This window comes from Labrus bergylta, chromosome 12 (assembly GCF_963930695.1).
Source record: "Labrus bergylta chromosome 12, fLabBer1.1, whole genome shotgun sequence".
NCBI classification, from domain to species: domain Eukaryota; kingdom Metazoa; phylum Chordata; class Actinopteri; order Labriformes; family Labridae; genus Labrus; species Labrus bergylta.
The window spans coordinates 4097811-4113285 of record NC_089206.1 but is presented as its reverse complement, the minus strand read 5'-3'; the positions used below and the strand labels follow the sequence as shown (position 1 = coordinate 4113285).

The following is a 15475-nucleotide window of genomic DNA, read 5'->3' as shown; positions in this document are numbered from 1 at the left end:
CGAAGATTTTTCACTTCTCACCTTCCATCAGACTTCTACTTCATGTTGTTTTTGCTTTTTTATTTTGGAGCATCTTTCACATAAATCCATAACAACCCCTTCATATTCATGTTTGGTGACTAACATGTCTATTCAACATGCATCCGTTTGACTGTGATCTGCTTCACTTTCACTCTCAGAAGAGGAGAATGCAGACTTTATCGTCGTGTCGTTCACCGGCCAGACGTGGCACTTTGAGGCCCAGAGTCAGGAGGACCGGGACTCGTGGGTGTCGGCGATAGAGAGCCAGATCCTGGCCAGCCTGCAGTCCTGTGAGAGCGGCAGGAACAAGGTACACACATTAAAGACCCCTGAATAACATTTTTTTTTTTTTTTTTTTAGCAATTAGCAATTTTGTTTTAAATTAGCGACCCTGAACGGGAAAAATGAGGCTCAGTTAGTTTAGTTTAGTTTAGTTGCACATTTTTTGAAAGAAGAGTCAAACAGAAAATTAAAACAAATAGAAAATGAAACCTGTGCAGGTGAGGTAGAAACCCATGAGGGCTTATCTCAAAACCTCACCTTAAGAGATTAAACAAAGTTAAAATAAAATACAGTAAGAATATTTACTATCACAAATAAAATGTACCCAATTGCAAATTACATACAAACATTGAAAACATAAAAATAGAGCAAAACAGGACATACAGTATGTAGACAATTCACTATTCACTACAAATCTTTCTGACATCAACGCATTTCTGAGTCTCAATTTGTATCTAGAAAAAGACAAATCGAGTAAATAAAGATGCGTGTTCCATAATTTGACTCCACGGTATCTTATTGAGTGCTCGAGATGTACGACACATTGGGAGGTTGAGGTTATTGGTTTGTCTAGTTGAGTAAAAGTTCACTTGAGAATTAAAAATGAAAAATGCTTTAAAGCTTTCTGGCAAGTTTGCACTCATGTATTTAACTTTAAAAATAAAGCTACTTATTTGAAGAATATTAATATCAAAGATTGTCATTATGTTACACTTCAGAAAAAGAGTTGGTGGAGTCGTCGCCTCTCAACCGGAAGGTCGGGGGGTTCGATCCCCAGCTGAGCAACATGTCCGATGTGTCCTTGGGCAAGACACTTAACCCCGCATTGCTCCCTCTGCCTCGGTGGCGGTGTGTGAATGGATTAGTGTTGTTCTTACTCTCTGATGTACGTCGCTAAGTGAATTGTAGAATTGTAGACAAGCATTCAAGATAATGAATGGAAAGTGTAGGAGCCAATATAGTGTGTGTGTAATTATGTATTGTATTTTAATGGGTTTTGTTTATATGTTTATTTATTTACTTAATTTGGACACTAGGTGGTGATAATTGATCATTTGGGTTAATTGGTCAGGTGGTTGGTTGAGTGTTTATATGTCACAGGTGAACAGGAAACGAGGGCATACCGTAACACAACGTAACGCAAGTCGGCTCTTTAACATAACAAAAGAACGACAACCAACAGTATAATCTCAGAAATAACAACTCATCATATCATCATCATGGTTTGTCTCTGCTTCATACGTGACAATAAACTGGAACATCAGAAAGTACTTTAATTTTGGACATTTGTTTATTTTTTAAGAACTTTCCATACACGTATGCAAGTGACTAAAAGCAAGAGAAGAAATTTGGACATTAGATAGTCACTACAGAAAGTTTTGAATATGTGATTGTTCCCAGCACATTTAGTTTATATCTAAAGGAAGCCCACTAACACAGTCCTGAAGAACCAGGCTTGTTTTTCGTTTTTTTTCAGAGTTGGCAGCAGAAATGTTTTTGCGGTAAAATGAATAAATCCTGAAATGAAAAGTCATCTTACTCCTGCTATCTGAAGCCCCACATATTTATTTAAGCCATGCATCAGGTGAAATGTGGGTATTTCATTTCTCCCCCTTGATGTCAAACCTGAAGGTGCTTATTTAGTGTTTGTGTTTGTTTGTTTGTGTCATGGTGAAGGCTCGGCGGAGCAGCCAGAGCGAGGCTGTAGCGCTGCAGGCCATCCGCAACGCCAAGGGCAACGGTCTGTGTGTGGACTGTGAGGCACTCAGTGAGTACTGAACCGTCGGCGTCTTTGCCCCCCGGCTGCGGATCCAATCTGGAGAATAATTCAGCTTTTTGAGCTTTCAAAAACAGCCTGTGGTCGTGTCATTGTTCACATCCAACGCCGTCTTTCCTCTCGCCCCCCCCCCGCAGATCCCACCTGGGCCAGCCTCAACCTGGGCGCGCTGATCTGCATCGAGTGCTCGGGGATCCATCGAAACCTGGGGACTCACCTGTCTCGCGTCCGCTCCCTGGACCTGGACGACTGGCCCGGCGAGCTCACTCAGGTCCTGGCTGCTATTGGAAACTACATGGCCAACAGCATCTGGGAGAGCTGCACGCAGGGCAGAACCAAACCTGCGCCCAATGCAACCCGGTGAGTAAAAACACATCACAGCAGTTATTGGAATCCATTTTTGATAAATGCATTCCCCTCCTTCTGAAGTCTCCTTTGTGTCTGTTTCTAAAGGGAGGAGAGGGAGTCGTGGATCCGCGCTAAGTACGAGCAGCGGGCGTTTGTTGCAGCTCTTCAGCCGGTCTCGGGGCCTCCGCAGGACGGCATGCCGCAGTGGCTCCTCTCTGCGGTGACCGAGAGAGATCTGCCCAGACTGCTGCTGCTTCTGGCCCACAGCACCAAGGACCAGATCAACGCTCGCCAAACGGGGTCCACTTCGCCGCCTCACACCGCCCTGCACGCTGCATGTCAGCTGGGAGACGCCGTCATGACCCAGCTGCTCGTCTGGGTGGGTTTTCTCCTTTCTCTTCACGTTTCTGTTTCTTTTTTTTTAATTTAGGAAAAGCATTCTTCACACATTAGTAATTACACATAATAGCTCCTCCCTCAAACTTTCTTTGCAGAAAGAGGGGGGGTACGATGCTCGCAGTATATTTAACAATTTAGCTCTTCCAAAGAGTTTTTCATACGCAAGTAACATGACATTAATTAAATTGAAATTATTTACAAAAGAACACAGGAAGCTTTCACCTTGGAGGGCTAGAGAAAGACAATAAGGAAATTAAAGACAGAGCAGGTTAACGGATGAAAGAAAATGACAAAAATGAGGAAATAACACCCAATGTACTCCAGTAAGTCAAATCAAATCAGGTCTTATAGGTTTGACATATTCAGTCCATTTGGTCCATATCCTGTAAAATCTATCCTTCTGGACTTTGAGGGAAAATGAGAGCCTTTCCACAACATATATTTCATATATTATGTCTATCCTCTCATCAATAGTTGTTTAGTCTTCATAAGTCTAACAACACTGTGATACTGTGTTTTTGCACTAAACGTTTTTGGATAGGAAAACTGCAAAGCACGCAGACCCTAAAACTAAGGCCCGACCGATTTGGAAATTTTGGGGCCGATACTGATACCGATATTGGGGAGAAAAAAAAAATCTTATACCGATATATATTGGCCGATATATTTCTTAGATCTATCTTTGATCCGTAGACATAGATAAAGATTTACACATTTATTGAATCGATCCTTCAAATGCAGTAATCAAACACTTGTGGAAAAGATTTATAATGAAGACAAGATGGTCACTCCACTGGAAAGTAACTGCTCATGTGCGTGCGTCAGTTACACTCTGGAGAGTGATGATGTTTGTTGTAGTCTGTGTAGCGCCCTCTGCTGGTGAAAGAAAACTGCTAGTGTAATACAGTGAAACTCAAATGAAAGGCTCTTTGACTGGTGAATAAATCGAGTGATATCAGCGCATATCTGTGATAAAATTAGCCGATATCGATAGTCACTGGATATGCTGCTATCGGCCGATATTATCAGCTGGTTGATTTATTGGTCGGGCTCGAACTAAAACTCTCCTTTGATCTTCACTTTGAGCCAATTTAACACTTTTACATGAAATCAGAAACATGCAGAAGTTAAAATACAAATAACCCAACTGTTGAATGAGTTATTCCTAATGAAGAATGCCTTCAAATCTAATGTGATTAAAAATGTTTTTGGTGTAGCTGCTGTGTTTAGTACCATACAAACGTTTCTAGAGAAATGTCAGCTTCACACACTCAGACAACACCAACATCACATAAAGGTTTAAGTACAGGTAGCGTAATATCAACTCGTAAACTCCCCCCCGAAAAAAGAGATTTTGATTCCTAAATAATCTGAACTATCTCCCTGCTCCCACAGTACGGGATCGATGTGAAAGTGAAAGACGCCCAGGGCCAGACGGCCTTGAGGTTGGCCAGGAACGCGGGGAGCAAAGGCTGCATCGACATCCTGCTCCAACACGGCTGCTCCAACGAGACGTCCCCTCCGACCGCCACGCCCGTCCTCTCCCGCCGCTCCAGCACCGCCAGCCTCGGCCGAACCGGCTCCAGGAAACGGTAGCGAAGAACGCCAGCAACACACAGGAAGCAAACCGGCGACTACTGGAGGAAGTTTTGTCGTTTCAAAAACCTTTTAAAAACAGCGGACTTTTAAGAAACATGGCAGGACTTGGTCAGAGGAAAAAAACAAATGTTTCTGAAGACTGAACAACATATCAAACAACTTAAAAAGCAATATCCACTGAATTTGTTGATAACCGACATATTGCTGACATGCTGTGTTGTCGTTGACCTCATTTTAAACATGACTCATGTAGAAGTTTGTAGCTCCTGTCGTTTTAGAGCAGCCACTCAACCTGCTGCAGTTTCACTTCCTCTCAGATGAAGTGCAATAATCCAGCTGTGGCAACAAGTTTCCGAGCGAGGCGGTGTCTGAGTGTAATACATCGAGAGGGCGCTGCTTTTATCCACATATCGGTTGTGACTGGACCAAAACAGCGATTTCTTTTCTTGGGCTTACAAATCCAACCTAACAGTATGTCATGTTGTTCCTTGTGTGTGCGTGTCGCAGCAGTATAAAGGTCCGATATAAAACGTTTTCAGTGAAGAATCAGCCGAGATTATTCTGCTTAGACTAGAAAAAACTGAGTGGGTTGGGAATATGAAATATGTCAGTGTTACTCTCACAGGTCAAAGATAATGGCGTTTTAAAAAAATTATGTAAATGTAACTATACTACATACTTAATGTTCAACTCTGTAACTTAAGACACGACCGAAAAATCAAAGACTCGATTTTTGTAAATGATTTCTACTGGTAGTTTTGGAGATGCGTCAAGTTTGTTTCTCATTTGTCTCATCATTTCTTATTCTCCTTTTTGTCATGAAGAAGCATAAACCTGTGAACAGATGCTTTGACATATTGTAAACATGTGGCTGTTTGTTCCAAGTTTTTCTTTAGGATGGCCGGACGACAGCAGACAGACGAAGGACAATGTTCATGTTCCTGTTGATGAGTTTACAGTGAAGTATGAAGAGTCGCGGGTGTCGTCGTTAACTTCTGACACTTTGTGGGTCGTGTGAATCCTTCATGAGCAAAAAGAAATGGTTACTGGAACAAAATAAAGTTTTTTTAATTAGCATTATTAGGATGTTTTGTTTTGTTTCTGTCTGTGCCCACCTTCTGTACGTCACTGTCGTTGAGTTATACATTACAACACATGCTATAAGATACGATTAAAGGTCCAATCTGTCAGATATCTCCTGAATGAAATGATAAAGTGATCTTACTCTCTGATCAGACATTAAGGAAACATGCTATGTTGAAGTGCTGGCTTCTCTGACAACAATGCAGCAGCCAGTATGTCCTCCTTCTAACTTTAGATTCTGCTCCTGAATGCTCTGGATTTGTTTGGACCAGAGAAGGTAGAACCTTTTAAGGTGACCCCCCCACACGGTCGTTTTGGACGCCCCTTGGTTTATCAGATATGAGAGCAGTTATCAGGTCAACAGGTGTTGCAGTGATGGAAGCGGTCAAGAGAAGTGGTTCAGATAGAAGTGATTGTACCCGACCTAAAAAGCCTCTGCATGTTTCTAATAAGCTCCACGAGCAGAAACGTGCTCAAACTAGGATCAATATTGGAGATGCTTTTGAAAAATGGAGAGAGGTTAGAACACAGAAAGGTTTACAGACCCATGCAGACCCATTCCAGAACTTTTAAAGACAAATTTAAAGCTTGCATGTAAACCACATAAAGTTCATGGTTCATCTTCTGATAAAAATTTGACATTTTATGCAGAATTTCTTGATTTTTTTAACTCTTTCTCTCCTTCCTGCTCGTGTCGTTTTGAACAGTATCTCTACGTAGCTGCCATGGAAACAGCCTTCCTTAAAAAAAAAAAAGTTGTAAAGATTATGGGAGGCTAATAGTCTTTGAATTAAAACGATTCTTTTTTTTGATGGTCAGGGATATCTTAGTCAAGGAAAATTCATTTTACATGTTTATAGTAGGCCTACTTGTAGTTTTAAAAATATAACAAACATCCTTTTAAAAGCCTCAACTCTTCACATTTCTCGTTTTTTTTATATCAAAACTACAGAATTATCCATATATTTTATTTTGCAAATGTTTCTGTGAAAAATACATTTTTTTTTTAAATTTTTTTTTTAGATTTTTTCTAATTAATTTTGATATCTCAGGATAACAGCGTTTGGTTTTCCCTCCATAACGAGTCTAATGTCTCAGGTTGAATCAGACTGATTTTTAATTAAAGCTTTAATGTGCTTGGCATGCTCTCCAACTGTCTTTCACTGATCACCATGTCAGTACCTCATTAAGTAATTAAGTAAAACTTTATTTAGCACTGAGTTACAAAGTGCTTCACAAATAAAAGATATAAAACAAATATTAAGGAGAAAAAAAAACAGATGAATAAATCACAGTGTCAAAAACATGTTACATAATGCTACATAATAAAAAAGAAGAAGTAGAGCTTGTCATGTTTTTGGATCTGTAAGCTGTCTGAGCAGCTTCCCTGCAGCGCCTCATTCAACCTGCAGGGGGCGAACTTTCGGACACATTTGTTGACATACGTCATCAACATGCGACGGAGCAGCAAAAGGGTTGTAATAATAACGTTTATAATCCGTGGACGACCACCGGAAAACAAGACACAGAGACCAGAAGACGATCCGTCCCCCCGGTTAAACATCTTTCAATGGGTAAGTGACGAGAATGAAGCAGATCAACGAGTTTAGAATCACGGAGGAGATTTATGTCAGGAGTAAATATTAAAACGTGTTGAAATGTTAGTGAGCAGGAGATGTTAGCTTCGTGTTGGACTGATGACAATAAATAAAACAAGTCAAAGTACTAAACAAGAAGCAACAACAACTATTAAAGGAAACAAAGAAATACACGGATAAAGCTTTTAAACACATGTTGTGTTTCAGTTTGAATAAGAGAGGAGAGGTCACGTTTCATCAACATCACTGAGATTTCAATTCTTTATTTCTTTTAAGAAAAGTTTTCCTCCAAAGTGTTAAATCTCTTCAAACATGTCTCTTCTCATTTATAATTCATTTGAGTTCTAGTTTGAGAAACTGCACAGCCTGGTTTTATGGAAAGCTTGTTGCTTGTTGCTTTCTCTGTTTTTATAGTAATCATTGTTTCAGATATTAATTCAATCCAAAACCTTTACGCTGAAGTTTCTCTCACTCACAGTTTAAAATCAGGGACACAAATAAAAGTGAGTAGAAAAGACAAATCTGCAAAAAAGAAAACAGTTATATATCCAGAAAACAGCCAGCAACACAGAAAAAAACAGCCAGCAACACAGATAAAAACAGCCAGCAACACAGATGAAAACAGCCAGCAACACAGATAAAAACATCCAGCAACACAGATGAAAACATCCAGCAACACAGATAAAAACAGCCAGCAACACAGATAAAAACATCCAGCAGCACAGATGAAAACATCCAGCAACACAGATAAAAACATCCAGCAACACAGATGAAAACATCCAGCAACACAGATAAAAACATCCAGCAACACAGATAAAAACATCCAGCAACACAGATAAAAACATCCAGCAACACAGATAAAAACATCCAGCAACACAGATAAAAACATCCAGCAACACAGATAAAAACATCCAGCAACACAGATAAAAACATCCAGCAACACAGATAAAAACATCCAGCAACACAGATAAAAACAGCCAGCAACACAGATAAAAACATCCAGCAACACAGATAAAAACAGCCAGCAACACAGATAAAAACAGCCAGCAACACAGATAAAAACAGCCAGCAACACAGATAAAAACAGCCAGCAACACCGATAAAAACATCCAGCAACACCGATAAAAACATCCAGCAACACAGATAAAAACAGCCAGCAACACCGATAAAAACATCCAGCAACACAGAAAAAAACATCCAGCAACACAGATAAAAACAGCCAGCAACACCGATAAAAACATCCAGCAACACAGATAAAAACATCCAGCAACACAGAAAAAAACAGCCAGCAACACAGATAAAAACATCCAGCAACACAGAAAAAAACAGCCAGCAACACAGATAAAAACAGCCAGCAACACAGATAAAAACATCCAGCAACACAGAAAAAAACATCCAGCAACACAGATAAAAACAGCCAGCAACACAGATAAAAACATCCAGCAACACAGATAAAAACAGCCAGCAACACAGATAAAAACAGCCAGCAACACCGATAAAAACATCCAGCAACACAGAAAAAAACATCCAGCAACACAGAAAAAAACATCCAGCAACACAGATAAAAACAGTTCTAACATGATGCACAATGATCCGTCACTTTGGCCTTAAAGGTCTTAAAATGTGTTGGAATGAAGAAGAAGTCTTTCAGAGATGTGAATAAGCTCGGGGGACATGAAGCACCAGCCGGTCACAGGAACGAGTGGAGTGAAACACTCAAAGACGCTGCACAGAGTAACATTCAAAGAAAGACATCCAAACAAAGGAACAAACATCAACACGATCAGTTAACAGCAGCTCTGTGAAGGTGAGACATAGATAAACTTAAAAACATTTACTTGCACACGCACACAAAGCCACGCACCCGATCAGGCAAACTGACAAGTCAGTGAAAGAAAGTAAATAAACTCTCACACAAACGTATACAGTCAAAAGTTTACAGTCGTAAATCTTCACATCCTGAGGAATGCTCCAAAAAAAGTGATCAAAAGTCAGAGTTGTTGCTGAGCTGTTTTCTGTTTTATTCCAGTTGTTCTGTAGCGGAGCGGGAGCTGCAGCAGCAGGGATGAGGATCCGGCTGCAGGGTCCTGGCCACGCTGCCAGCATTCTCTCTGAGCTCAACCTCTGCAGACAGTCGCGTCAGTACTGCGACGTTCTCCTGCAGGTGGGAAACCGCACGTTCCCGGCACACCGCGCCGTGCTCGCCTGCGCCGGCTCGTACTTCCGCAACCTGTTTGCCAGAGCGTCGGCGTCGTCCGCCTCGGCCTTCTCGCTGGAGTTCATCTCACCGGCCAACTTCGAGAAGGTGCTGACGTTCGTGTACACGGGCGAGATCCTGACCGACCTCATCGATGTGGGCGTGCTGTACGAGCTGGCTGAGAGGCTCGGGGTGAGCGAGCTGGTGAGAGCCTGTCACGCCACCTTCCCGGACCTGCAGGCGTCTGTGAACTGTAAAGCCAGCAGCTCAGAAGAACTGACCCTGGACTCCAGCATGGTCCCTGCTGCGGTCTCCTCAGTGACTGCTGCTGGTTCGGTTTCTCTCTCTGCATCGTCCATGTGCTCCTCTGCCGCCTCCTGCTCCTCTCTGTCTTCATCGGCCGGTCCGTCTGCTGCCCCGACTCCTGCCTCGCCTCTCTTCCAAGCCGCCCGGACTGCGAGGTCCTGCCGTGATGCTCAATCCGGGGCTCTTCCTCTGGCACTGAAGTCAGAGGACGTCCAGTCTCTCGTTGGATACGGGCAGATGTCTGCAGATCATCAGCTCCCTGCAGGACAAAACCTCTTGACCAGGAGTCAGAGTGACGGCGTGCTGCCTTCTGGGCCTGCGCTCCAGCTGAAGACAGAGCAGGGGCTTGAGGACGAGGAGGCGGGAGGACGCTGCGAGGAAGCAGAAGACGGAGACAGACGCTTGGTACCAGAGAGCGCAGGAAGCTCTCAGAGGAGCGACGCTGCGCAGACCGACTCCTGCTCCTTTCCCGACTCCTCTGCTCAGCTCGGAGCCGAGGCCTGCCACCCGACGTCTTCCTCGGGCGAGCCTTTAGGCGGCCTGCAGGCGGAGCGAGGGGGCGACAGGATGATGTTTGCAGAGGTGGAGCAGGAGAGGGAGGCCCTGCGCGGGAATGTAGCACTGGAGGGAACCGAGGAGGAGCAGTGGAGGAACCTCGCTGGGGAGATCATCGAGCTGAGCGACGACGAGACCTTCATGGAGGAGGGGGACGAGGAGGAGGAGGAGGAGGAGGATGAAGACGACCTTGTTTGTTTGGAGAACGGAGAAGGAGGACACTCAAGCAGTCAGGTAAGACTTGTGTTTGTCAGCACTGAACTACATCAGGAGGGTCCACACATTTTAAGTAATGTTCCATATTCCCTCCAGGTCACAGAAAACATGCTGTCATGCAAAGCGTGCACGGCGTCCCTCCCCGCAGACCCGGCCGCCGTCAGGAGACACGCCGAGACTCACCTGACCGAGCTGGGCCTCTGCAGAGTTTGCGGGACCTCCTTCCCTGACCGCTCCGCAGGCGTTTCCCACGCCCTGTCGCACGTCGGGGTGCAGCTCTTCACCTGTGACATGTGTCGCCTTCAGTTCTGCAGCCTGAACAAACTGCTGCGCCACAGCAGACACACGGCCTCCTGTTACATCATCCCACAGGGGGCGCTGACGAGCAGCAGCCAGGGCCTGAGCGCCGAGCTGCAGTGTGCGGTGTGCAGCAAATCCCTCAGCAAGGACTTCCAGGCAAGTGGATGATGAATGTGGAAAAAAAAAAGAAGCATCGTAATTTCTGTTCAAAAAAGAAGCTTCAGACTGAATTTAAAAAAGCAGAAGCTTTAAACTTTGATGATGAAGATCCAAAACACTTTAGATTAGAAAGTCAAGATAAAACAGTTCAGCACATACAACACAACATTCAGGTGATAAATAAGTGAGGGTTTCTTAAGATACCTGAAAGCAAATGGTCAGTAAATAGAATTAAAGAATGAGTAATAATCAAGAATGTGATTCTTCTGCATTTATCTAAAATTCCTGCAAATTTGACCCACAAGACTTGACTTGTCCAGCGTTTCGGCCACCGAGGTCGATCCACAGGTCGATCTACAGGTCGATCCACAGGTCGATCTACAGGTCGATCTACAGTTACAGAAATCTGCAGTTACAGAAATGATCAAAATCTGAAGCTTTTATTGGCATATTTTTTTGCCTTTCTTACATTTTGCTGATTTTCTGCTTTTCATTTCTTTGACCGTCACATCCCTGAGGAGTAAAAGATCATTTTTATCTGAAGCTTCTCTCCCTTCTCTCACATTCATCGTCTGTTTCTTTTCGTCCCTCTCAGACCATCAGAGACCACCTGCTGAGTCACGTGTGTCCTCAGAGCCTCAGCTGCGGCGTGTGTCACCTCCCCCAGCCCTCGCCGTGCTCCCTGCTGTGGCACGGCCTCGCCCACCTGTCCCTGCCCGTCTTCACCTGCCCGCACTGCGCCCACTGCTTCGTGGATCGCCCCCTGCTGGACAGGCACATGGCCGCGCACGCCGAGGAGGCGGCCACTAAGGAGAGGGAGCGGTCGGCGGCGCTGAGAGCTTACAGAGGAGTCAGGGGGGGCGGAGTCGGGGGAGGAGTTACAGCAGAGGAGGAGGAGGAGCTGCATTGCTTCCTGTGTCAACAGACTTTCCGCTCCTCCTCGGCCTTCCAGTTCCACCTCAGCCTGCACACCAGCGACTCCTCGGGGGGCGGGGGAGGAGGCGGCGCCGGGAGCCAGGGATGGTCGGGAAAACGTAAAGCCGAGAATACTCTGGAGTGCCCCCCGTCGTCCTGCTCGTCCTCCTCTCCCCGGGAGGGCGGCGGCCTTGTTAAGATGAGTCACCTGGGTTTGGGGATGAGCTTCAGCGTACCAGAGAAGTTTTTCCAAGGGTCAGCACACGGGTCGTCCGGGATCCTGGTCAACGGGAGCTCCGGGGGGCAGGACGGGGCAGGCGGGGCGGCGGGCGTCCGGGGGAAATGGTACCGGTGTCGATACTGCGGGAAAAGCTTCGCCCACTCGGGGGAGTTCACCTACCACCTCCGCATCCACACCGGGGAGAAGCCGTACCAGTGCAAGGTGTGCCTGCGCTTCTTCAGGGGCCGCTCCACCATGATCTGCCACCTGAAGACGCACGCCGGCGCCCTCATGTACCGCTGCACCGTCTGCGGCCTGTACTTCTCCACGCTGAAGATGGTGTCGTCGCACATGGAGCTCCACAAAGACCACCTGCCCCCCGACTTCAACATCGAGCAGACCTTCATGTACAACGACCACTCGAAAGAACCGCTGCACACTGTGGACGCCTGATCGGCTCGCTGTCAGCACGCCGTTCTGTTTCTCCTTGTGAACTTTTCTCTTCTTCTTCTTGTAACGGTTGTCGTGGACCAAAAAACTGTTCTGATTTATAAAAGACTGGACGCTGAAACTGACGATTGTTTTTATCAAGAGCTGCAACAAATAACCAGATTAGTCGATGAGAAGGAAACAAAGTCGACAAACATTTGGATCATCAGAAATAGTTTTGGTGAAATTAGCTTTTAACATCTTAAATGTTTGAGTTTGCTGCTTTTTGTCAAGTTGCTCCACAAAGTGAAAACACAAAATTAACATTCAGAAAAAAAGAAAAAGGACAGACAGGACGCAGATCTATCTTTTTTTTTTTTTTTTTTTAATAAGAAAAGTTTCTCTTTAATTCCTTTTTATCCAACTTAGACTCCAAAAAACATCCTTTATCTAAACCACTTTCTGCATGGGGTGGGGTGGGGGGCAGGAGCCAATCCCAGCTGTCATAGGGCGAGGGGCGGGTACACCCTGGACTGTTCACCTGTCAATCTAGAGACAGACAACAAGCCACACCCACAATTTAGAGTCACCAGTTAACCTAATGAGCATGTCTTTGGACTGTGGGAGGAAGCTGGAGAGAACCCTAAACATGCACATGGAGAACATGCAAACTCCACACAGAGTGGCTCCTGTCAGACGGGGATTTGAACCAGGAACCTTTTTGCTGTGAGGCAACAGCGCTAACTGCTGCACCACCGTACAGCCCACTCCAAAGCTCAATAAAGTCAAACTAAGTAAAGTGAAGAAAAGAAAAGCAGCAAATTCCCACATTTGAGAAGCTAAACAAATTCTTTGATAAATCACTCAGTCACTAATCGATGATTTGCGTCAGCTCCGTCATAAACTCTCGACTTCAGAATGTAGCAGAGGAAATCAAGTTCACGCCGTCCACTGAGTCGACCTGGTTGGAGGTTTTGGTCTCTCTAGAGCCACTTGGTGGCAGTGTGTCCCGCTCTGCGTCAGGGAATGATTGTTGTAACTCTGATTCAGTCTGTGTGTTTAGAACATGAAGGTTGGTTTCTGATTCTGATTGTTGATTGATGACCACACTGTTAGAGAAGCAGCACCTCACTGTAGCATACAAATCATTCTCCTACAGTTGCTTTTTGTTTTTAACATTATTTTATTTTTCTCCATGGAAACTACAAAAACCAGCCACACAAGAGAGAGAGAGTGCATTTCATTTCTCTTTCATGTAACCCATGATGTGTCCAATCATGATGTTTAAGTGCCCATTACGTTTGAGTGTACAATGTTTCTTACCTCATATTTATGATGACAGTGTATTTATTATCTGTACGCCTTGATGCGTTGCATTATGTTTTTTATGAATGTTGGCCTTCTTTGAGTATTGTTTTTTTGTTTTTATGTTTTTCAAAAAGGAAAATAAAAAATCCTGGAGGAAGACTGTTATCTCCGCTTGAACGAGTTTTTAATCTGTTTGCTTCGACCTTTCACACCGCAGAATCCCCTCCATCATCACAATCTGGGCCGTGAAGTTGCAGAATCTGCGTAGTTTTTGTGAACGTCCTGCTTCCAGGGGCTTGTGAACCTTTACCCTTTTTAAAGCCCTGTCTCTTCCTGCTATTGTGCCATCTGCAGACTGACATCCCCTCTTCCTTTTTTTTCTGCATTCTTATCATTTCAACTGTGATGCTTTCCAGACAGACAGAAATGGAAGTATGTGCACTTAATGGAGTGTTACGAGTTCACTGAATGGACAAAAAGAAACATCTCTGATATATATAAAATATAATCTGATATATCTGAATATAATCGATAATCTGTGCTGTTTGAGTATAAAGTCATGATCTGCAGTTTGAAAGCATATAAACAACGTTTGATGAAGATTTATTGGATTTTAAACAGCACGTGCAGAAAACAGCAGCATCCACACACAGATAAATAAGCACTTAATAATCTGAGCTTTGATTTATTTTCACATTTGCAAGATGGTCGTATCGGGCCGGAAACAATACCAACACCAGAATGTTAAACTTCAATACAAGTAAAAATCCAACGTCATAGAGACCTGTTTCGATACCATGGCAACAAATAAAAGAAGTCCTAGGCACCTGATTTCTTGTTTTAATTAACAACAAATGAAACTCCTGCACACTGTCCAAATTACAGAAAAGCAATTTAATCAGTCTCGTCAGTCGTCCCAAAAAGGAGGATATGGAGCTGTTTTAAAATATCACTTTTTATCCTCTTGGGGCAGTTTTGGGTTGAAAACGTGACTGAAGATCTGTGATTTTATTTAAGGCGTCTGTCATTACTCTAGATCAACACAATCGTGGAGATGGTGTCATTTGAAAACGGGTGGCATCTCTTATCAGGCGCTGCACATACACATGTTTGCACACATTCCTGCTGTGCCATTACGTCTTTCTATTCAGAGATTTAAAAACGCTGCCGTGAGTTCCTGTGGGAGTTCAGCATGCAGCTTTGAGAGAGAAACAAAAACATCAGACATTTCCTGCCTTCCCCCTGTCTCCCAAACTGTGATCAGATACATTAGAGGAACCACAGGGAGTGGATGTTTTAAAGGAAGGTGTTGTTGGGGTAACAAACAAACAGCACAACAATGAGTCCAAAACTTTCTATAACTCTGCTATCCATGAATGAATCAACTATCACTCCCTCTAGGGGGAACAGTTAAAAAAAAACTGTGCCACACAGACAACAAATAAATCATCCACAAGAGCTCAAATATGGATAATGATCTAAATGTAAAGCTGATAATTAAAGGCTTCATATGTGATTCTTCACACTTAAATGTAGAAATCAAGTTTATCCTCTGAAAATAACTCTGTGAGTCATGACTGTCTACAATGGGTGTAACACCCGAGTCCCACTGTCTGTGATGTTTTCAGAGTTTTCAGAGTCCTATCTTCACTTTGTTTACATCGCCCGGACGGCCGGCTGACTCCTCCCCTCACATATAAAAGTTGTTTAATTGAGGGACTAGAGAAAAGAAGAATAACATACTGTACTCACTGCTTAACTGT

At 43.9% G+C, this 15475-nt stretch overlaps 3 protein-coding genes across 7 annotated transcripts in view; 2 read left to right on the top strand and 1 right to left on the bottom strand.

Moving 5' to 3' along the window:
• The window catches only part of agap2 (ArfGAP with GTPase domain, ankyrin repeat and PH domain 2), a 32278-nt gene extending 26772 nt beyond the window's left edge, over positions 1 to 5506 (top strand). For all 5 annotated transcript variants that reach the window (XM_065960832.1, XM_065960831.1, XM_065960829.1 and 2 more), the window contains 5 exons: positions 180 to 331; positions 1981 to 2071; positions 2218 to 2440; positions 2534 to 2807; positions 4223 to 5506. In XM_065960832.1, the coding sequence (XP_065816904.1) occupies positions 180 to 331; positions 1981 to 2071; positions 2218 to 2440; positions 2534 to 2807; positions 4223 to 4423 (941 nt within the window). In that variant the 3' untranslated portion in view covers positions 4424 to 5506. The remainder of the gene's footprint in view (positions 1 to 179; positions 332 to 1980; positions 2072 to 2217; positions 2441 to 2533; positions 2808 to 4222) is intronic.
• A 1432-nt stretch (positions 5507 to 6938) lies between these two features.
• LOC136181014 (zinc finger and BTB domain-containing protein 39) lies at positions 6939 to 13877 on the top strand. The gene is made up of 4 exons (XM_065960833.1): positions 6939 to 7083; positions 9137 to 10399; positions 10478 to 10837; positions 11436 to 13877. Exons 1-4 carry the CDS (start codon positions 6964 to 6966, stop codon positions 12426 to 12428), a joined length of 2736 nt encoding a protein of 911 aa, XP_065816905.1. The 5' UTR covers positions 6939 to 6963; the 3' UTR covers positions 12429 to 13877.
• Positions 13878 to 14299: 422 nt separating this feature from the next.
• Positions 14300 to 15475, bottom strand: part of gpr182 (G protein-coupled receptor 182) — a 5935-nt gene continuing 4759 nt past the window's right edge. The window contains exon 2 of the mRNA XM_065960834.1: positions 14300 to 15475. This exon is cut by the window's right edge and continues 1547 nt beyond it. The gene's annotated coding sequence lies outside the window, so the exon portion shown is untranslated.